At 35.9% G+C, this 24,163-nt stretch overlaps 1 protein-coding gene across 1 annotated transcript in view; it reads left to right on the forward strand.

Annotated features, from left to right (window-relative positions):
* The first annotated feature begins 209 nt into the window (after window positions 1-209).
* Window positions 210-24,163, forward strand: part of BAALC (BAALC binder of MAP3K1 and KLF4) — a 149,095-nt gene continuing 125,141 nt past the window's right edge. The window contains exon 1 of the mRNA XM_053713190.1: window positions 210-546. Within this exon, the coding sequence (XP_053569165.1) occupies window positions 354-546 (193 nt within the window). The 5' untranslated portion in view covers window positions 210-353. The remainder of the gene's footprint in view (window positions 547-24,163) is intronic.

A 24,163-nucleotide genomic window follows, 5' to 3' on the forward strand; every position in this document is an offset into this window, starting at 1 on the left:
TTGCATCTTTTAGTATTGCATTCCCTATCAGGAGCAAATAATTGCTTCCCTTAGTTCCCAGTTCTTTATATACCAATGTTTCTTGCCTAGAGAGGTCTAACAAAGTGCCTTGTGTTCCTGCAATCTCCCAGTCTAGCTGCAGATTGCACAATGGGGCTACAGATCTGAGGATATTTGCTGCTCACTAAGGTCTGTACTGGCCACTTAATATAAGGTGTCTATGATCAAGGGCTCAGTGTTTAATATTTTCCATTGAGCAGTACTTGCTGCAGGTTGAATTGCTTAAATTCAGATCTCCATCCATCTTTGTGTGTTGGCTGACTGGCTGCTGTTGCTGTGTCAGTAAAAGGACTATGGGTTGCGGAGGAAGCAGGGCTGATGCTATTGAACCAAGGTACTACGAGAGCTGGACTAGAGAAACCGAGTCCACTTGGCTAACCAGCACTGATACTGAGATACCCCAGGCAGGGATGGGAGTTACTTGCCTAGAAGATCATGGTACAACAGAGGCAGCAATAAAGGACAAAAAAGGACCTGTCCATCCTGGTGAGCTTACTCAACCTGTCATCGTCCCCATCATCACACTCATATTATTCATTCATTAAGTGCCTGTTGTCACATCTTGTTGTCATCTTCACGTCTTAGTTGTTGCTTTGAATGCAGTTCCCTTGCTATTGTATTCTCAGCTGCTGCGTTTCTCAGAGGAAGTTCACACAGAGCGTGAGTTGATCACCACAACCCTGTGGATGACTATGCATTTGTGTAGTTCAGGGTACTGAAAATACAAATGCCATTCTAATTTAGCTGAATTTCTATAGCAATTGAGTGAAATGCCAAGAGAGCGCTGTTATTTCTATAGTGAACTGAGAAATGCACAGAGAAGAGAGTAAAATGTATTCAACAGCCTAAATCTGTGCCAGTGTGTTACTCTGGTGCACAAAAACAACTGCAGTGAAACTTATAAAAAGTGAAAGAAATCAAATTGTTTTGCCTTAAAGGGACAATAAAGTCATTTCTTGTACATATGTTTATTATATATCAGCAGTGAAGTACTGAATCACATAACACTTACCTACAAAATACATGTTTAAGAGGATATGAAATCCATTTGTTTTATGACTCAGAGTTTACAATTTAAAATAAAATAAAAAATATACAGTTTACTTATTCGATCGTTTACTTTGTTTTTCTTGGTCTCTTTTGTTGTTTAGCAGGTAGGTAGGCTCAGGAGAATGCTTGTGTGTGTGGAACACCATATATATGGCATCAGTTTTGCAAGATTGATCTTAACAATGTTACACACTTTGATCACTAGATGTCAGCATATTGTATAACATTGTTAAAAGTATTCTTGCTAAACCATTGCCATATATTGCTCCAGATGTGCCCACTTCTTAGCCTTCCTAAATATCTTCTTCAAACAGGATACAAAGAGAACAAAGTCAATCTGATAATAGCAAGGAATTGGAAAGTTTTCTAAAATTAAAATGTACTCTGTCTGAATTATGAAAGAAAAAAATGGGTTTCATGTTCCTTTAAAAGCATTTAAAATAGCAATTGTGTCATTTGCATTGGTTTGCAATCTAGAGACATATGAATGTTTTAAAAGCCTCATGATCATTGTTTATCTTTTTTACTGTGGCCAGTTAGGAACAGATATACATGAACTTATCTACAGATCAATCAATAAATCTAGCTATCTATCTATCATCTATCTATCTATCTATCTATCTATCTATCTATCTATCTATCTATCTATCTATGTGTAGGATGTTGTAGGCTCAACGTTCTATAGCCTGAAGAATACACTCCAGACTATATGGTAGATGTGGAACATTGGTTTCCCCTTAATGTGTTTCCAATAACTTGTCATATCAGCTTCTTTATGTTTATTTTTATATATGAAATATATGAATATTTTCTGCTAATTAAAATGTCAACCCAATAAAAAGGGCAGAGCTTGTAGGGAGAGCAGACCTCCTTATCTTCTCTAATTATTTACACAAAGTCCTCATCTTTTTTATTACTGTATACTCAAGACCAAGGGCGCCATGTACTAAATGGCGGGCGGACAGTTTCTTAACTCGCGAAGCTGTCCACCCGCCTTCACTACACACAGGCAGCGGATCTGTTGACCACTTGCCCGTATGTATCATTACACACTGATCGGAGTGTGTAATGCCCGCCCCTTCAATCGCGCGACCAATCACGCGACTGAAGGGGCTGTCAATCACCGAGAGCGAGCGTGCTCTCAGTGATTTTGCCTCGCCAGCTAAGACGTGGTGTAGGGTGTAGGAAGCAGCGGTCTAATGACCGCTGCTTCTTACATTTCGGGAACCAGGCTCGCATATGCGAACCTGCCCCGCAAAGGCTCTGGAGCAGCTTTCACTGCTTCGTACATGGAGCCCCAATACTTGAAAAAATAGAAAATGAACATTTTATTACCCCCTCCTGAAGCATGATTTAATCTAAACATTTTTGTTTTAATAGTTTTTTTATAACCAGTACCTATGTTACTGACATTTTCAATATAAGTGGGGATACAACAGGCAAATACAATGCAATACCATCTAGCAGTTAAAATTGATAATTGGGAACACATTAAAGGAGAAAAAAAAATTGTACACTGTCCCTTTAATGTTTATCACTGGTCAACTCCAGGATATTCAAATTTTATTTTGGTTCATTTTCTATTCCACGTTTTTTTATATTATGTTTGTACAGTTACCTATCACTTATCTGCAACTAGATTGTAAAACAAATTACACTTTCTTGTAAAAGTAATTAGCATAAATTCAAAGGATTTACCCAACTATGGAATACTATTTTATTTGTACTTTTTTAGTGTGTAGTATTGTGTACCAATAAATAAAAACATACTATCATATCATAAGTGAAACGTTGTATTGCATTACTTTTGTACTAAAATGTAATTCCTAATGTAATTTTACATATATTTAATGCATTCATTATTCATGACAAACTGAGAGTCTGAATAGCAATTTGTTTTTGTCTGAGACCTACAACATTATGCACATTCATTTCTTGATCAGTCCAAAACCTCATTAATACATCCCATTAAATGAGCATAGCAGTGGTGATAGAATGAAAAGTACTAAACAAGTAGACAGCACAATAATGCATAATTTTACTAAATAAGGGCAGTTTATTAACTGGTTGCCATTTTCAGGTTAAAGAGTAGGTAGATAGTTTTGTTTTAATGTCATTTAATACTTGTATGTATCCTATCTATATAGAAAAATAAAATTACTTGGGTGTTACAAGAGCATAAGCTGGTTTAGCTGTGATAATTTTGTCCCTTTGGACTTAATACAGCCTGCATTGCCGAGCATCTAGTAGTATACACCCCATATTCTTGGGTGTTGGGGTGGGGGCAAGATTTGTCAATACCCTGCCTGGAATTCTTGCTCCTTGTATCTAAGCAGCGTACAAACTAGACAAGTGAAAAAAAGTGCAGAATTATGTAACACAAGGATAGCCGTACCTTTTAAATATATATATATATATATTTTTTTTTTTAAAAAAGAAGACAACCAAAGGTATTGATCTAAGCCAATTTTAGTATATTTCATGCCACTATTTGGCAACCAAATACTATCATATAAAAAATATCATTACATTTTTTGCAAACTTTGGGATTCTCGCTGAAATTATTTACACACAACTACTGCAGTCATAAGAGAAATGGTTGTTAAAGCTTTTCTGGGATCCCCTTTGTCCAGAAATAGCGGCATGCTTGGCTTTGCCACTGTTTGTTGGTAATTATAAGGTCGCTAATTGCAACTGTGCACCACACTTCTGAAATACCTGACAGTGAAGGGGTTAATTGGTTAGCTTCACCAACACAAAAAAGAGTGTGCTAAAGAAGCAAACTACACTTATTCAGAGAGAATGTAATCTCCAAATATTCAGTCTATATCATACAATAGATACAGTATATATAGAGAAGGTAAATTTTGCTTACATGTGGGATTAGTATCACACATGACCATAAACTAGTGATAGTACAATATTCCTCCCTTATATGTATTACTTTTTGCTTGATTTATTGTTATTTCCCTTGAGTTACAAATATAGATGATATAAGATAGTTGTCTAAAAAAGCGAACCAATATGAATGAATGTAGTTTTTATTATCTTATTAATATATATAGTAAAAATTCATCAACATAAATAAAAAATCATCATATTCTTATAATGAATCATGCAAGATAGAACACCAAAACACAGTGGTTTTTTAAATTCGAAATATTAAACATAAAAACTTCTTAAAGGGATAGGAAACCCAAAAAAATATTTATAAATTATTAAAAACATTGTGGAATATAAATACTTTTTGTAATTTATCTATATTAAATATTTAAAAGGGTTTAACTATATTTTCTGTTATAAAATGCGATGTCTGCCAAACCCCCTTTAAGCTCAGTATAGGTGCCCTATAACGGTGGTCTATCTGGGTAGAACCAACATGGTGCCCCGCATGAGCAGTTCATCTACACCTGTGACTCGCGCATGCACACGTTTTCTCATCTATTCTCTGCCTTGAGGCACGTCATCCGCAAAGCGTCAGAAGCATAACAAGAGGTTTCTAAATATTAAACATAAAAACTTCTTAATACAGCTAATAATAAGGTGCACCTTATTAAAAAAAAAACTATGCACATTTGATTAATTTTATAAGTAGTTGTTAGATTCCACAGATGTTAAACGTGTATCAACATAAGTTTAGCAACAATATATTAGCAGCAAGTGACAAATTTGTATTGCATTGAGTCCCGTTTTATAATGGATATAGATATAGATTGCCCCCTATATAGTGTGATAATGTCTCCGTGTTCATTCACATTACTTATAGTGTTTCAGGCAAAGTCTTATTTCAACGTCTTTGAAAAAAGTATTTTGACAAAAAAACTCTTGGTATATTAGCCACTTTTACCGATGTTTGTGCATAATATCCTTAGTGTAACGATTATAGTATGATGTTCCAATGGTATCTACTCACCGCAATTCGAAAGCTGATATAAATCTTAGGCTTTCTCTGGCCTTGCTCTTCACACGTATCACATGTGTCAGTCTCGGCATTCTCACTGCCACGTCCGGGTTCTGACATATAGTAATCACGTGTCTGTTTCTTCAGCCAATCTGGAGGTCGGATTACCGGCACTTAGAGTAGATACCTCGTTGTCGGATGTATTTAAAACTTCTTATTGGAATTATTCTTGTAAACTTAAAGATGTTTTCTTCCTCAGTGCACTAGTGAGTTTTGTATACTTAGACACAGACAATATGCAGGATATATGCAGAGTAGAAATCTCTGTTGTTTTCAAAGCTTAGTATACAGCAGGATCCTTCTTGTTAGTGCAACACAGGACAACTCATCAACATGTTTCAGGACACAGCTTTTTTCAAGATGAGCCTGTGATTGCACTTCCTCTTACTTTATACCACTTTATTAAAGGGACAATCAGATCATTCATTTTGTGAGATCATTCATTTTTGTTAAAGGGGCAATCCGTAATAACAACCTTATGTCGGATAATAATCCATCTTAAATGTTTATAGTTGATACATTGAGTGGTGGACAAGTCCAATAGAGTAAACAATTGTACATATTTCATGTATCCAATCCATCACTTCAAATCTATCAGAGTATGTGGATCACCTTTTACAGTCATATGTCATAAGATTGCCATCATATTTAAAAGATACTTCCGATTTTCTCAGAACACTTAATACTATTAAACGGAGTAATGATTTATTATTAATTACAATAGATGTCTGTTCATGATATACCAATATCAAACACAATTTTGTATTAGAAGCGGTTGAATATTTTTAAATGAAAGCAGGTGATATGCCTATTCAACACGTTGATTTTTTTACTGGAAAGTATAAGATTTATTTTGAATAACAACTATTTTAATTTTTATGACCAATGTTATCTTCAAATTATGGGAATGGCGATGGGCACCAAGTTCGCTCCCAGTTATACTAATATATTTATGGGCTATAGGGAGGAAGACTTGATCCAAGGCTCAAACTGGGAGTCGAACTTGGTGCTCTATTGCCGTTTCATTGATGATATTTTTATAGTCTGGAAGGGGGACCCTTAACTCCTTGAACTTTTTATAGAAGATATTGGAAATGAAAGTAGTAGATAAAAAATTAGCTATCTTGATATAGATGTGGAAATTGAAGAGGATAACAAAATAACTACCAAAACATAGTTGTCATTACAAAAAGTGGTTGGAAAATATACCAAAAAAACAATTTTTGAGAATGAGAAAAAACTGCAGTAAAATTGAAGACTTTGATAGGCAAGCTATTCTCTTGGAAAGCAAATTTGGAAAAAGAGAATACGATCAAGACTTAGTAAATCAAGCTAAATTAGATGCAAGAATTAAAGAAAGAGAAGTTATTTTGCAAAATAAAAATAAAAGTAAAAATGCAACTCAATCCATGACCAACAAAGGAAGATTAGATAAACCATTTAAAACGGACTATAAGATCAATTATAAAAAAACTAAAAGGTATTTTTAACAAACATTGACATTTATTACAACTTAACCCTTATATAGGAGAATTATTAACGGATAAACCACAAATGGTTTATAGAAAGGCCAGAAATCTAAAAAACATTTTAGCACCTAGCACTTTCAGACAGAATAAGACAAATAATTGCAACATAGACCTTGTAGGTAATAAATTGGAAGGCTTCTACCCATGTATAAATTGCAAATCCTGTAAATTTAGCAACAAAACCAAAAGTGTTACTTCCACTGTTACCAAACCAGAATACAAAATTAAGGATCTGATTAGATGCACTGATAAAAATGTTATATACTTAATACAGTGCCGCTGTTATAAGCAATAACCTCACGTCCGCTAAGAGACAGGATCAGAGAGCACATACTTAATATAGAACATGGATTTAAATGTCACCTCCTCTCAAAACATTTTAGAGAAGTACATGCACAAAATACTAAAGGGTTAAAATTCTGGGGTATTAGGAAAATAAAACTCGATTGAAGGGGAGGCCGATCTAAATAATAAACTTTTAAGAATAGAAGCTAAACTGATTTTTAATTTTAAAACACGAAAGTTCGTCATTGGCAGTGAGAAATGTGTATTTCTGACTCGCAACTCTCGCAAATTTCACACCTTGCGTAATGATCGTATAAAGTGGGCAGTCCATTGTAAACAATACGTTACGCGATAAGCTGTCCATAGCAAACTATAAACTTCGCCTCCTTATATCATTTCATGAACTTCGAAATGGGTTTCCAAATATCATTGCGTCGCTTCGTAATTTTAATGATTCACTTTATTTCAGTTTGCGTTTGCATATTTCAAAATGTAAAACTACAGTTATAGTATATTGTCTAAATACGTTATATCGTATTATTTTTAAAATGGAATAAATATTGTAAATAATGTTATTCATGTTATTTCGCCAAAGGATTGCTGGCGAGATATGTATGTGAGTTGAATGTGCGATTCGTATGGCGTATGTTTTTATATCATCGTAACATATCTGCAAAACATGCGAGATTTACTCAGGTTACGCCCATGGAACGCCCATCTTACGCCCTCTCCTTCGCAATGAATTCTGCTTTTACTGTTCTGGTTATATTTTGTTATTCTTTTTATTGAAATCGTACAATAAATATTTTTACGCTCTTTATTTAGATATTTTCACTCATTTGTATTATTACGAAATTGCGTATATGTTTTAAACAATGTTCAATGTGCAATATTTGTTAACCAATCATATTTACTGTTATATTATTTCTGTTACCATAATACCTTGCATTACATTTATGTACGCATATTTATGAGTACTTCCTTAATATTCTCCAATCACAGCGTATTTTACATTTTACTCTGGTTACATGTATATGCGTATGTCGAATGACGAAAACACGCCCATTTCGAATACATACACGCAATCAATTTCGAACACTTTCATTCATTACGATATTATATTCGCACTCCAGTGCGAACATCTTTACATCATATCATTTTAAAAACGAGCTTTCAATCATCGAGGCCTAAAGCCCTTTGGTCTCAATGCTGAATTAGATTTGAATCCATTCATTTAATATATATAAAAATATTTTTAAGAAGTTTTTATGAATTTAGATTGGCATTATATATTTTTATATTAAATTTTTATATATATATAATTTTATTTTTGAATGTTTATTCTAGTTAATGTATTCACTTATATATTATACACTATATTTAAAACCAGTAAAGTTTACACCTAACACCCTAACATAAGCCCCGAGTCTAAACACCCCTAATCTGCCGCACCGACATCACCGCCACCTAAATAATGTTATTAACCCCTATTCCGAGCTCCCCGACCCCGCCGCAACCTAAATAAAAGTATTAACCCCTATCCCGCTGCTTCCGGACCCCACCGCAACAAAATAAACGTATTAACCCCTAAACCTCTGTCTTCCCACATCACTACCACTAACTAAACATATTAACCCCTAAACCGCCAGCCCCCCACATTGCCATAAACTAAATTAAGCTATTAACCCCTAAACCTAACAACCCGCTAACTTTACATTAAAATTACAACATCTCTATCTTATAATAAATTAAAACTTACCTGTAGAATTAAATTAAACTATTAATTAACCTACCCTAACTATTATCCTACAATTAAATTAAACTATATTAAACTATTAATTAACCTACCGCAACTATTATACTAAAATTACATTAAACTACCAATTAAATTAACTATGTTACATATTAAAAAAAACCTAAGCCTACTCAAATTATTTAAATCTAAAAAAAAAAATTACTGTTACAAAGGAAAAAAAAACTAAGTTACAAAAAAAGACTTCAACAGTATCAAAAATAAAAACGAATTACACCTAATCTAATAGCCCTATCAAAATAATAAAGCCCTCCCAAAATAAAAAAACCCCTAGCCTACAATAAACTACCAATGGCCCTTAAAAGGGCCTTTTGCGGGGCATTTCCCCAAAGAAATAAGCTCTTTTACCTGTAAAAAAAAATACAAATACCCCCCAACAGTAAAACCCACCACCCACACAACCAACCCCCCCAAATAAAAGCCCTATGTAAAAAACCTAATCTCCCCATTGCCCTGAATCAAAGGTGCAGGGATTATACTTGGATATCACAATTGATATACTTAAATCCCAACATTCAACTCTCTGTGACTTGGTGGTTAGACCATCATCGTTTAATTCAAGGGGCCTATTTTGTTCATCCTACCTGGACTGTGATCACAACAGATGCAAGTCTTTCAGGTTGGGGAGCTGTCTGCGGATTTCTGACAGCACAAGGGGTTTGGAAACCTCAAGAGGTGAGGTTACCAATCAATATTTGTGCTATTTTCAGGGCTCTTCAGGTTTGGCATCTGTTAAAGAGAGAACCATTCATTTGTTTTCAGATGGACAATATCACAACTGTGGCATATGTCAATGAAAAGAAGTATCTTAAATACTTTCTTGATCAGAATCCAGCTCTTGTCTAATTTCTGTGGTGGATATCCCAGGTGTAGACAATTGGGAAGCGGATTATCTCAGCCATCCGATCTTACATCTGGGGGAGTGGTCTCTCCATCCAGATGTATTTTGTCAGATTGTACAGATGTGGGGTCTTACAGAAATAGATCTAATGTCTTCTCATCTAAACAAGAACCTTCCCAGGTACCTGTCCAGGTCCAGGGATCCTCAGTCGGAGATGGTGGATGCTTTAGCAGTTCCTTGGTTTTACCAACCTGCTTATATCTTTCCGCCTCTAGTTCTTCTTCCAAAAGTGATCTCCAAGATCATTATGGAAAATTTGTATGTGTTTCTGATAGCACCAGCGTGGCCTCACAGGTTTTGGTATGCAGATCTTGTGCAGATGTCCAGTTGCCAGCCTTGGCCACTTCCTCTAAGACCAGATCTTCTGTCTAAAGCGCCATTTTTCCATCAGGATCTCAAATCGTTAAATTTGAAGGTATGGAAATTGAACGCTTAGTGCTTACAGGCTCGTTAGTCTGTTTCAATGAAGATTTATTATCGAGTTTTGGAAGACCTATATTTCATGGTGTTCTTCTCATAAATTCTCCTGGCATTCTTTTAGAATTCCTAGAATTTTACAGTTTCTTCAGGATGGTTTGGATAAAGGTTTGTCTATAAGTACTTTGAAGGGACAAATCTCTGCTCTTACTGTTTTATTTCATAGAAAGATTGCTAAGCTTCCTGATATCCATTGTTTTTTTCAGGCTTTGGTTCATATCAAGCCTGTTATTAAATCAATCTCTCCTCCTTGGAGTCTTAATTTGGTTTTGAAGACTTTGCAGGCTCCTCCTTTTGAGCCTATGCATTCTTTGGATATTAAACTACTTTCTTGAAAAGTGTTGTTTTTTTTGGCTATCTCTTCAGCTAGAAGAGTTTCCAAATTGTCTGCTCTCTCTTGTGAGTCTCCTTTTCTGATTTTCCATCAGGATAAGGCTGTTTTACGGACTTCATTTCAATTTCTTCCTAACAACATTAGTAGGGAAATTGTTGTTCCTTCCTTGTGTCTTAATCCCAAAAATGCTCTTGAAAGATCTTTGCATCCTTTGGATGTTGTAAGAGCTTTGAAATATTATGTTGAAGCTACTAAATATTTCAGGAAGACTTCTAGTCTATTTGTTGTCTTCTCTGATTCTAGGAAAGGTCAGAAAGCTTTTGCCATTTCTTTGGCATCTTGTTTGAAGCTTTTGATTCATAAAGCTTATTTGGAGGCGGGACAGTCCCCACCTCAGAGGACCACAGCTCATTCTACTAGATCAGTCTCCACTTCATGGTCTTTTAAGAATGAAGCTTCAGTTGATCAGATTTGCAAAGCAGCAACTTGGTCTTCTTTGCATACATTTACTAAATGTTATCATTTTGATGTATTTGCTTCTTCTGAAGCAGTCTTTGGTAGAAAAGTTCTTCAGGCCGCTGTTTCAGTTTGATTCTTCTGCTAATGTTTTAAGTTTTTTCCTTTAAATTTATGAGAAAAACTTATATTTTTGTGGATTTTTTTTTTTCAACTGAATATGTTTTTATTTTATCCCTCCCTTTCTAGTGACTCTTCTGTAGACTTCCACATCTTGGGTATTTCTATCCCATACATCACTAGCTCATGAAAGAAAACATAATTTACTGTACGTAAGAACTTACCTGATAAATTAATTTATTTCATATTGGCAAGAGTCCATGAGACCCACCCTTTTTTCTGGTGGTTATGATTTTTTGTATAAAAACATAATTTATGTAAGAACTTACCTGATAAATTAATTTCTTACATATTGGCAAGAGTCCATGAACTAGTGACGCATTGGATATACAATCCTACCAGGAGGGGCAAAGTTTCCCAAACCTCAAAATGCCTATAAAATACACCCCCTCACCACACCCACAATTCAGTTTAACAAATAGCCAAGTAGTGTGGTGATAGAAAAAAGGAGAAAAAAGCATCAAAAAAGGAATTGGAAATATAATTGTGCTTTATACAAAAAAGCATAACCACCATAAAAAGGGTGGGTCTCATGGACTCTTACCAATATGAAAGAAATTAATTTATCAGGTAAGTTCTTACATAAATTATGTTTTCTTTCATGTAATTGGCAACAGTCCATGAGCTAGTGACGTATGGGATAGAAATACCCAAGATGTGGAACTCCACACAAGAGTCACTAGAGAGGGATAAAATAAAAACAGCCATTTTCCACTGAAAAAATAAATTCACAACCAAAAAAATAAGTTTTTTCTCATAAATGAAAGAAAAAAACTTAAAACATAAGCAGAGGAATCAAAGTTGCCTGAAGAACTTTTCTACCAAAAACTGCTTCTGAAGAGGCAAATACATCAAAACGGTAGAATTTAGTAAATGTATGCAAATAAGACCAAGTTGCTGCTTTGCAAATCTGATCAACTGAAGTTTCATTCTTAAAAGCCCACGAAGTGGAGACTGATCTAGTAGAATAAGCTGTGATTCTCTGAGGCGGGGCCTGACCCGACTCCAAATAAGCCTTATGAATCAAAAGCTTTAACCAAGATGCCAAGGAAATTGCAGCAGCTTTCTGATCTTTCCTAGAACCAGAAAACACAACAAATAGACTAGAAGTCTTCCTGAAATCTTTAGTAGCTTCGACATAATATTTCAAAGCTCTTACAACAGCAAGAGAATGTAAAGATCTTTCCAAAGAATTCTTAGGATTAGGACACAAAGAGGGGACAACAATTTCCCTATTAATGTTGTTAGAATTCACAACTTTAGGTAAAAATTTAAATTAAGTCTGCAAAACTGCCTTATCTTGATGAAAAATCAGAAACGGTGACTCACAAGAAAAAGCAGATAATTCAGAAACTCTTCTAGCAGATAGCCAAAAGGAACAACACTTTCCAAGAAAGTAGTTTAATATCCAAAGAATGCATAGGCTCTAAAGGACGAGCCTGTAAAGCTTTCAAAACCAAATTAAGACTCCAAGGAGGAGAGATTGATTTAATGACAGGCTTGATACGGACCAAAGCCTGAACAAAACAGTGAATATCAGGAAGCTTAGCAATCTTTCTGTGAAATAAAACAGAAAGCGCAGAGATGTGTCCCTTCAAGGAACTTGCAGATAAACCTTTATCCAAACCATCCTGAAGAAACTGTAAAATTCTAGGAATTCTAAACGAATGCCAGAAGAATTTATGAGAAGAACACCATGAAATATAAGTCTTCCAAACTCGATAATAAATATTCCTAGAAACAGATTTACGGGCCTATAACATAGTATCAATCACTGAGTCAGAGAAACCTCTATGACTAAGCACTAAGCGTTCAATTTCCATACCTTCAAATTTAGCAATTTGAGATCCTGATGGAAAAACGGTCCTTGAGACAGAAGGTCTGGTCTTAAAGGAAGTGGCCATGGTTGACAATTGGACATCCGGACAAGGTCCGCATACCAGAACCTGTGAGGCCATGCTGGAGCTACCAGAAAAACAAACAAATGTTCCATGATGATTTTGGAAATCACTCTTGGAAGAAGAACTAGAGGCGGAAAGATATAAGCAGGTTGGTAAAACCAAGGAACTGCTAATGCATCCCCCGACTACGCCTGAGGATCCCTGGACCTGGATAGGTACCTGGGAAGTTTCTTGTTTAGGTGAGAAGCCATTAGATCTATTTCTGGAAGACCCCACATCTGAACAATCTGAAAAACATATCTGGATGGAGAGACCACTCCCCCGGATGTAAAATCTGACGGCTGAGATAATCCACTTCCCAACTGTCTATACCTGGGATATGTACCGCAGAAATTAGACAAGAGCTGGATTCTGCCCAAGCAAGTATCCGAGATACTTCTTTCATAGCTAGGGGACTGCGAGTCCCGCCCTGATGATTGACATATGCCACAGTTGTGAAATTGTCTGTCTGAAAACAAATGAATGGTTCTCTCTTCAACAGAGGCCAAACCTGAAGAGCATACAAAGCTGGAGAGGTCTCATATGAAAATGAGCAAAGGGGATCGGGTCCGATACTGCAGTAATGAGACCTAAAACAACTGAGCAACAATTGAGACTGAAAGTTCCGACAAGCTGAAACCAATTTTATTCATCTCTTGTCTGTTAGAGACAGAGTCATGGACATTGAATCTATCTGGAAACTTAAAAAGGTGACCCTTGTCTGAGGAATCAAAAAACTTTTTGGTAAATTGATCCTCCAACTATGTCTTTGAAGAAACAACACTAGTTGATATGTGTGAGAGTCGGCAAAATGTAAAGACTGAGCTAGTACCAAGATATCGTCCAAATAAGGAAACACCGCAATACCCTGTTCTCTGATTAAAGAGAGTAGGGCACCAAGAACTTTTGAAAAAATTATTGGAGCTGTCGCTAGGCCAAATGGAACAGCGACAAATTGGTAATGCTTGTCTAGAAAAGAGAATTTCAGAAACCGATAGTGGTTTGGATGAATCAGAATATGAAGATATGCATCCTGTAAGTCTATTGTGGACATATAATGCCCTTGCTGAACAAAAGGCAGAATAGTCCTTATAGTCACCATTTTGAAAGTTGGCACTCTCACAAAACGGTTCAAAATTTTCAGATCCAGAACTGGCCTGAATTAATTTGGGACAATGAATAGATTTGAATAAAACCCCAGACCCTGTTCCTGAATCGGAAATGGTATAATTACCCCTGAAAGCTCTAGATCTGAAACACACTTCAGAAAGAGCCTTCACTGGGTTTGCTGGAACACGTGAGAGAAAAATCTTCTCACAGGAGGTCTTACTCTGAATCCTATTCAATACCCTTGAGAGACAATGCTCTGAATCCATTGATTTTTGGACAGAATCTGCCCAAATGTCTTGGAAATTTTTTAATCTGCCCCACACCAGCTGAGTTGGAATGAGGGCCGCACTTTCATACAGACTTGGGGCTGGCTTTGGTTTCTTAAAAGGCTTTTATTTATTCCAACTTGAAGAGGGTTTTCAATTGGAACCAGATTCTTTGGGGGAAGGATTGGCTTTCTGTTCCTTATTCTGTCGAAAAGAACGAAAACTATTAGAAGCCTTAGATTTACCCTTAGATCTTTTATCCTGAGGTAAAAAAACTCCCTTCCCCCCAGTAACAGTTGAAATAATTGAATCCAACTGAGAACCAAATACATTGTTACCTTGGAAAGAAAGAGATAGTAATCTAGACTTAGATACCATGTCACCATTCCAATATTTAAGCCACAAAGCTCTTCTAGCTAAGATAGCTAAAGACATAGATTTAACATCAATTTTGATTATATAAAAAATAGCATCACAAATAAAATGATTAGCATGTTGAAGCAAGCGAACAATGCTAGACAAATGCTATATCTGTTTCCTGTTGCGCTAAACATTCCAACCAAAAAGTTGATGCAGCTTCAACATCAGGCATAGAAATTGCAGGTCTGAGAAGATAGCCAGAATATAAATAAGCTTTCATTAGATAAGATTCAAGTTTCTATCTAAACGGTCTTTAAAGGAAGTACTATCTTCCATAGGGATAGTATTACATTTGAATCCACCGTATGTAGAAATAAAAGTCTTTTTCGAGACAGAGCATTAAATCATTGCAGTAGATTTATTCAAATATACAAACAGGTGAACACCACTCCACACACACACACGAGCTGAGAGGTGTGTGTGGAGTGGTGTTCACCTGTTTGTATATTTGAATAAATCTACTGCAATGATTTAATGCTCTGTCTCGAAAAAGACTTTTATTTCTACATATGGTGGATTTTGGTAAAGAATTTCAGCATTTGGAGGTTGCTGCGAAGGAAATTCAAGTCACAGGTTTTCCACAGGTAACGCTGTCTGGTGAAACGGATTGTAACAGTCTTTCCGCCATCTTGCATGAGTGAGGCCGGATAACAGTGAGTAACCAAGTTTGTCTATTTGTTTATTCTGAGAAGGCTGACTTTAAAGACTATCACAACTTCTGTATATTAAGAGTGATACAAGATTTTATACCTGCAATGGGAAGTGTGAGTTGTGGTTACGACTACATATATATATCTACCCAGTAATACTGAGCCTATAGATATGGAGACAAACTTTGTCGATTTTTACCTGTAATGCACTTGCAAAATACTTGTGAATAACCAGAGTGGAGTATCCTGTGCAGTGGTTTCTAGTCCTGTCAATATACCTGCTATATATACACTGTTTCGAGATTGACAGTGTTGTACTTTAATACTTATCAAAAATTAGCAAATGGTATTGGAATATGTGTTTCCATGGTTAAAACTACACAGTGTGCATGAGTTTGTATGTTTAGTATTACATTTGGCAAGAGTAGAGATAGCCCCATCAACTTTGGGGATTTTTTCCCAAAACTCCAATCTAATTGCTGGCAAGGGATACAACTTTTTAAACCTAGCAGAAGGAATAAAAGAAGTACCAGGCCTATTCCATTCCTTTGAAACCATATCAAATATAGCATTAGGAACTGGAAAAACCTCTGGAGTAACCACAGGAGGCTTATAAACAGAATTTAAACATTTACTAGTTTTAATATCAAGAGGACTAGTTTCCTCAGTATCCAAAGTAATCAACACCTCTTTTAACAAGGAACGAATATACTCCATCTTAAAGAGATAAGTAGATTTGTCAGTGTCAATCTCTGAGGTAGGATCTTCTGAATCAGATAGATCCTCATCAGAAGAGGATAAATCAGTATGTTGTCAGTCATTTGAAATTTCATCAACTTTATTAGAAGTTTTAAAAGACCTTTTATGTTTATTAGAAGGCGGAATAGCAGACAAAGCCTTCTTAATCGCATCAGCAATAAAATCTTTTATATTCACAGGGATATCATGTACATTAGATGTTGAAGGAACAACAGGCATTGTACTAGTACTGATGGATACATCCTCTGCATGTAAAAGTTTATCATGACAACTGTTACATACTACCGCTGGAGATATAATCTCTACTAATTTACAACAGATACATTTATCTTTGGTAGAACTGTTATCAGGCAGCAGGAATCCAACAGTGGTTTCTGAGACAGGATCAGTTTGAGACATCTTGCAAATGTAAGAGAAAAAACAACATATAAAGCAAAATGTTCAATTTCCTTATATGGCAGTTTCACGAATGGGAAATAAATGCAAACAGCATAGCCCTCTGAGCATAGAGCAAGGCAAGAGACATATGGGAAGCGGGGTTTAAATAATTAAATTATTTGGCGGCAAGTATGACGCGCAATGTAAAATGACATTTTATGGCGCTAACAACATCCAGAAATGACACAACTCGCGTCATGGCAGACACAAGCTTGTGCAAGGAACCTGGCGTCAACTAAGACGCCGGAAATGGTGAACTTGCGTCAACGAACGTACCTCTGCGCCAAAAAAATTCTCGGGCCAAGAATAACGTAATAAAAAATAGCATTTTGCGACCTTGTGAGCCTAATTTTGCCCGTGAAATTTAAAGAAAAATTAAAGAAAAATTAAAGAAAACAGTCAATTTTGAAGAAAAGACTATACCCCAGGTAAGAAAAAATAACTTCCTAAATACGTTTTTCCCAATTTTGAAACTGATAATCTGCAAAAGGAAATATATATAAACCTGAATAATGGCAAATATAAGTACAATACATATATTTAGAACTTTACATTAATACATAAAGTGCCAAACCATAGATGAGAGTGTCTTAAGTAATGAAAACATACTTACCAAAAGACACCCATCCACATATAGCAGATAGCCAAACCAGTACTGAAACAGTTATCAGTAGAGGTAATGGAATATGAGAGTATAACAGAGAACCTATGAAAAGATTTCCCGTGAGGAAAACCATAGAATTCAATAGGTGATACTTTCTTCACTTCCCTCTGACATTCACTGTACTCTGATAGGAATCGGGCTTCAAAATGCTGAGAAGCGCATATCACAGAAGAAAATCAAGCACAAACTTACTTCACTACCTCCATAGGAGGCAAAGTTTGTAAAACTGAATTGTGGGTGTGGTGAGGGGGTGTATTTATAGGCATTTTGAGGTTTGGGAAACTTTGCCCCTTCTGGTAGGATTGTATATCCCATACGTCACTAGCTCATGGACTCTTGCCAATTACGTGAAAGAAAGCACAATTATATTTCCAGTTCCTCTTTTTTGTATGCTTTTTTACTCCTTTTTCTATCACCAAACTACTTGGCTATTCGTTAAACTGAATTGTGGGTGTGGTGAGGGGTGTATTTATAGGCATTTTGAGGTTTGGGAAACTTTGCCCCTCCTGGTAGGATTGTATATCCCATACGTCACTAGCTCATGGACTCTTGCCAATATGAAAGAAATTTATCAGGTACGTTCTTACATAAATTATGTTTTTGTTTGCTGCTCGTGCCCTGGCATGGACAGATGACAGCTCACTGTATAAAACAGCACTCCCCAGTTCATGCTCTATCATTTGCAAATATCAGAGTATAGTGAATTAATACAAAATAGTAGTCATTTTGTACAGATTACTAGTAATAGTCGTACGTGGGTGAGAAACAGATATATATCTCGTAATTTTTCAACTACATGAATTAAATTGCATGAAATAGTTTGTGTTCTGCTAAAACTGAACTGTATATCCCACACACATTTGTTTTTTGTGTTAGACATATGGGCCAGCATTTACGACAGCAAATATTTATACATTTTAAAAGGATATGAAAGTCATAATTCAACTTTAAATTTATAAGAGAATTTTCAGTTTACTTCTCTTATAAATGTACTTTATACTCATTGTATTCCTTGTTGAAAAGCATACCTAGATAGGCTCAGAAGCCACAGTGCATTATAGGGAGCTAGCTTGTGATTGGTGGCTACACAAGTGTCTCTTGCTCTTTGGCTGACCATATGTGCTCATTTCTGATATGAAGCTGACTTTCATTATGTGTTTAACACATTTGATTGGGTTAAACATATAGTTATATGCAAGCAGCAGTGCTCTAACATATTAGACCATTTCCGTTTTGCAATTTTTGTCCCTTTAAAGTCAATTTATAACAATAAAATATCACTTTAACCAATAATTATGTTTGCAGTGCTTGCATTATTGTGCAATCCATGGGTCCTTTTCAAAGCCTCTTGACTATGTTATGGATCTTGCAGGATGCCCTCCAATCTCTCCAGAGGCAATTTAAAATCCACAATGTTCGTGGGGCGTGTCTGAACAGCGATCCTGTATGGTCGCACTTTCCAGAGCTCAAGTTGAATCTCTGATAATTCTCTGATTTTGGGAGGCATCCTACAGCAAAAACATCTTCTTTGCATACTACTGTGCTTCATTACACAGCGGTACTCTTCACATTGTGATTTATGCAGTATTATTGATACTGGAGCCCAGGATCAGACAACAGAGGCCTAGAGCGGCGGCTCAGTGTAGGCAACAATACTCCCCTGGGTACTCCGAGGTATTCCTCACAGCTGAACATACTAGCAGCCCTGCACAGATCATACAAATCCCATTCCTCTGTTGGGAGGGATACAAGAGATAAGAGGTGGACAACGAATACAAAGGGAGAAATGGTACATGGGACCTTTAACACATAGCAGCTAAAATGAATACCGCATGGGAAGTAGACCTACAAGAAGTCCTTAGTTGCCCTTCTTCTTTCCCTTCTTCGCTTAGTTGCTGCTTGGTTAGACTTGAGGAACTTTTCCAACACCTACTTAACAGAGCTCCATTGGATTTTCTACTAAGCTGCTGCTCTACTTTGAGCGACATGATTGCAACTAATGATGGAGCACTGGAAATAGATGCCCTGCATGCCAATATTACCGCCAGAAACATACCCGCCATAAGCCCTCATCGAGGAGAACTTCATTGCACGAGCAACTGCACAGTATGGTTCCTTCGGAGACACCATGCAGCTCTTCTGTGGCAGCCTCAGCTGAAAAGTGCTCATCAAATGCAGTGTCAAAGATCCAAGAACCTGTCTTAACACCGAGTGTGTCTCTGCAGATGAGAGGACATTTCTCACTAATCGTGGTCATGCAGGAGTTCAGGGGGCTCCCGGTATACTACGGTCAAAGAAGCAGCATGGTTCTTATCTGCTATCATCAATCCGGATGACATCTGAGATTAAATCAGCTCCCAGTCTGGGGTCTTCCACAGAGTGCACAGTAACTCGATCTTTCCCAAAGGGGCATTAATTGATGCTAACTCAAGATCCTTACCTCTGAACCACTCCAGTAATCACTTATCAAAAGACTTCCACATACCTATCAAGATACTGTCTTACTTGCAAAGAAAACCCTGGGGTTGATAGAGTATATGTAATTTGCCTTTATTGCCACCTGTACTATGGGGGTAGTGATGATAATGATGAGACTTTTAATAATATTGTACAATGTTAGCTCCGGATTTCCACAGCTTAGTTTATATAATTATGTCCACAATCTGTTATTTGCACTTCTTATAGCATTGTAGTTACCCTATTAAAGCAACAGATCTGATATTATTCCCATGTTATGTTGTATTGCCCATACAATTGCCACCATTATGCTACCCATAATGATAATGAAAGACATGTTATCCTCAACACATTGCTATTACTTTTGTATGAATGCTTGGTGTAATTCTGGTCCTTCTCTCGTGGCTAAGGGCTGGAGCTGCGGGAGAGGCAAGAAGATATATCTTGAGAACTACATGATATTACATGTCTTAATTGGTTGGAAGCTCTCAGCATGACTTATAATCCCCATGTGGAACATGAATCTGTTTTTGCTCCCAATTAGTTAGCAGCATTGTTTATACTGTTAGAACCCACTTGCTCTGTTTCATAAATTACATAGAAAAGTTCCATAAAACCTTAATATGGAGCACATTCCCTTTATACAATACCCAGTATAGTATTTACTCTTATTTTTATACTATCACATCCCGTCCCTTAATGCAAACATGTTCCTTTCCCTTACAGGAAGTATGGGGGCTATTTATATATTTTTTTACATTGGTATTATAAGGTTTAGTTTTGGCCTTTAGTATGTATATTTCATAATATTTGGTTTATACTGTTTTGTTCTTGTTTTACGTCTATATTATTCCCATATCTATTTTATATACTAAAACTAAGGTCCCAAGAGTGGCCCGAAACTATAGTTAATTGGGACAAAAATTAGGATAGTTGTGTAAGATGTATAAATATGTTTTCTTACCAATGTCTGTATTTTTGCTGAGAGTATATTTCTTTTATGTGATTATGATATTTGTACTGTACACCTCCTCAATTAAAAAAAATAAACAAAAAAAAACACAATGTTCAGAGATAATTTACAGGAAAAGCAAGTGAAATAACTGAAAGTGCATTGCTAAGTTGTCTTTTTAGATTTCATAATTGAAATTTTTTAAAATTTTTAAGTCCCATCAAGCCCTTCAAAGTTCTTATTTTTTATTTTTATGTCGCTCTCGGGACCACTGCACAGAAAATTAAAAAGACATCATGCTCAAATATTTTATATAAAAGAGTGATGCTTAAACATGTTGATTTTTTTTTTCTTCTTCTTTTTTGAAAAATGTGAAGTAAAAGCGGTTTAAACTTAAATGGACAGTCTAGTCAAAATTAAACTTTCATATACAGATAGGGCAACTTTCCAATATACTTTTATCATCAAATTTGGTTTGTTCTCTTGGTATTCTTTGTTGAAAGCTAAACCTAGGTAAGCTCATATGCTAATTTCTAAGCCCTTGAAAGCAGTGACTTGCATTGAGGTCAGTGGCTGGTGAGGCACTGGCTAGTATCAGAGCCAGAACCCCCCCCCCCCCGCCCCCACATATAAACCCGATAGAGGTTCAATTGTTAAATACTTAAAAGTCTGCAGAAACACACAAACAAAAATATTCAGAGTCACTCACACACACACACTCAGACACACACAAACAAAAATATTCAGAGGCACTCACACACACACACATACTCATAGACACACACAAACAAAAATATTCAGAGGCTCCCTCTCACACACACACATACTCATAGACATACGCAAACAGAAACATTCAAAGGCGCGCACACACACACCCTTAGACACACACAAACAGAAACATTCAAAGGAACACACACAGACATACTCACTAATACACACTAAAAAAAATCTCAGTCACATGGAATCCCTCCTAAGACACAAAAACACTCACAGACGCTCACATAGAAAGACTCAGATACACACACAGGCACAGACAAAAAAATAAAAAAAAACTAATAAACAAAAAGAAAAAATAGCTATACTGTATATATAGATGCACACAAATATGCACTCATTGAATATATAGCAAAAAATTGAATCAAATTTTGTTATTGTTGATTACTTTTTTTTCTACAAAACCAGGAAGTGCCTATCATGCGTATGTACTATGCTTTATAGTTTATTTATACTGCTTTTATAGTCTGTTGTGAGCACTGGATTTGTCAACATCCTTAGGCAACATACTGCTCCTTATGGTTCACAACACATAGCTGCCTAGGGATTCTGGGGAGAAGAAATATCTGGTTATTTTTTTATTTATTTTTAAACTTCATTTGAAAGTCTGATTACGGCTCGGGAATGTGATGTTTCATTATAACTGATTTCTTGTAGAAATCGCTTTGTGAGTAGAATAATTACTTTATTAGAATAAACAGGGAGCCTTCTTTTTTTCTGGCAAAAATCCTTGAAGTTGTATTAAATGGATGCTCTTCTCTTGAATAAGACTACTTTGTGTTGTCATGCTGTGGAGTCATATCCCTGATCACCATCACAGCTGTGGCAGTTGTCCTTATCAACCCCAGTGAACTATAAACCTTCAGAAATCAGTTGCGTACAACTCTGCATTTTATTTTATTCACTGTATTAATTTAAATGGCTTTGCTGAAACATGATAACATTTTTTATGTGAAAAGGAAATTTCTTTACATTTGTATGCTTAATAGAACTATTTTTATTTATCATCCTTTCAGAGAAACCTAGGCCTTTAGCAAATTTATTGTCTCCTCTATTAAAGGGACAGTTAAGTCTAAAAAAAACTTTCATGTTTCAAATAGGGCATGCAATTTTAAACAACGTTCCAATTTACTTTTATCACCAATTTTGCTTTGTTCTCTTGGTATTCTTAGTTGAAAGCTAAACCTAGGAGGTTCATATGCTAATTTCTTAGACCTTGAAGGCTGCCTCTAATCTAAATGCATTTTGATAGTTTTTCACCACTAGAGGGCATTAGTTCATGTGCTTCATATAGATAACATTGAGCTCATGCACGTGAATTTACCATGGAGACAGCTCTGATTGGCTAAAATGCAAGTCTGTCAAAAGAACTGAAAAAAGGGGGCTGAGGCTTAGATACAAGGTAATTACAGAGGTAAAACGTGTATAATTATAAATATGTTGGTTATGCAAAACTGGGGACTAGGTAATTAAGGGATTATCTATCTTTTAAAACAACAAAAATTCTGGTGTTGACTGTCCCTTTAACCCAATAGCAAGGGACATGATTTACTTTATTAACAAAAAGGAGCAAACTTGTGTCATTTTCTGTTTTACAAAAAATAAATTTAAGATGCTATGATTAAAAATAAATATTAGCAATAATAGTAATAATAATAGTAAATAATTCAATAATAAATCATGTCCCTAAAGTATAGTTACATAATAGAGGCACATGGCTTTTTTAAAGGGACTTGAAATCCAAATTTTTTCTTTCATGATTCAGATAAAGAATACAATTGGTATGCATTTCAAAATTGAGTAAGCTGTAGAGTAAACTGAACAGTTTTAAGTTAACCTGTCTCATTTCCAACACTGAGCAATCTTAGTCTGAGAGTATAACATGTTATGCAGATGTAAAAATCTTAGATAAAATGCCTCCTTGTATCTGGAAAGGCGTTGCACAAAGGGGCAGTAAACTGGAATGTAATATATATCATTTGTGTATTGAGGAGGAAACATTTCTGCATGTTTTTAAATATAGAATTTCTACAGCATTGTCAAATAATAAATACACTGCTACTAAAAAAATGTGTTTTTATGGACCCCTGGCCCCACCATACAACTACTACCACACTGAAGTTACAATCTTAAATTGCACAACGAAATAAAAAACATTTGCTAAGTAATTCCTACCTCCTCTGCAAATGAAAGTGATCAGCCGTCTGACTCAGGCACACACTCTACAAACAAAGTGCCAAGTCTGTCTCACACTGTGCATAGTGGTTTAGTGCACATAGAAATCCTCTCAAATGCTAATACTTTACTCCTTGTAATAACATTCCCCGTGTTCAATTAGCACTCTGCTGTAGTACCCACTGGTGGCTGCCAAAATTTAAAAATTGCCTCATGGGGCCCCCCTAGCCCATTGGGCCCCTGACAGGAGTCACCCCTGTCACCCCTTGATGGCGGCCCTGATTGTGATCTTCCAACAAACAAACAAAAAAAAAAAAAAAAGAATATTTTAAATTTAAAAAGTACAACGCCCTGATTACATAAGTCTGCAGAGCCCACCCAGCTAATACTTTGTGGAAACACCTTTTGCATTTATTATAGAAGCAAATCTTTGTAAATAAGTTTCTATTAAAGGGACAGTGTACATCAATTTTCATATAACTGCATGTAATAGACACTAGTATAAAGAAGAA

This window comes from Bombina bombina, chromosome 5, assembly GCF_027579735.1.
Source record: "Bombina bombina isolate aBomBom1 chromosome 5, aBomBom1.pri, whole genome shotgun sequence".
In the NCBI taxonomy this organism is placed as follows: Eukaryota; Metazoa; Chordata; class Amphibia; order Anura; family Bombinatoridae; genus Bombina; species Bombina bombina.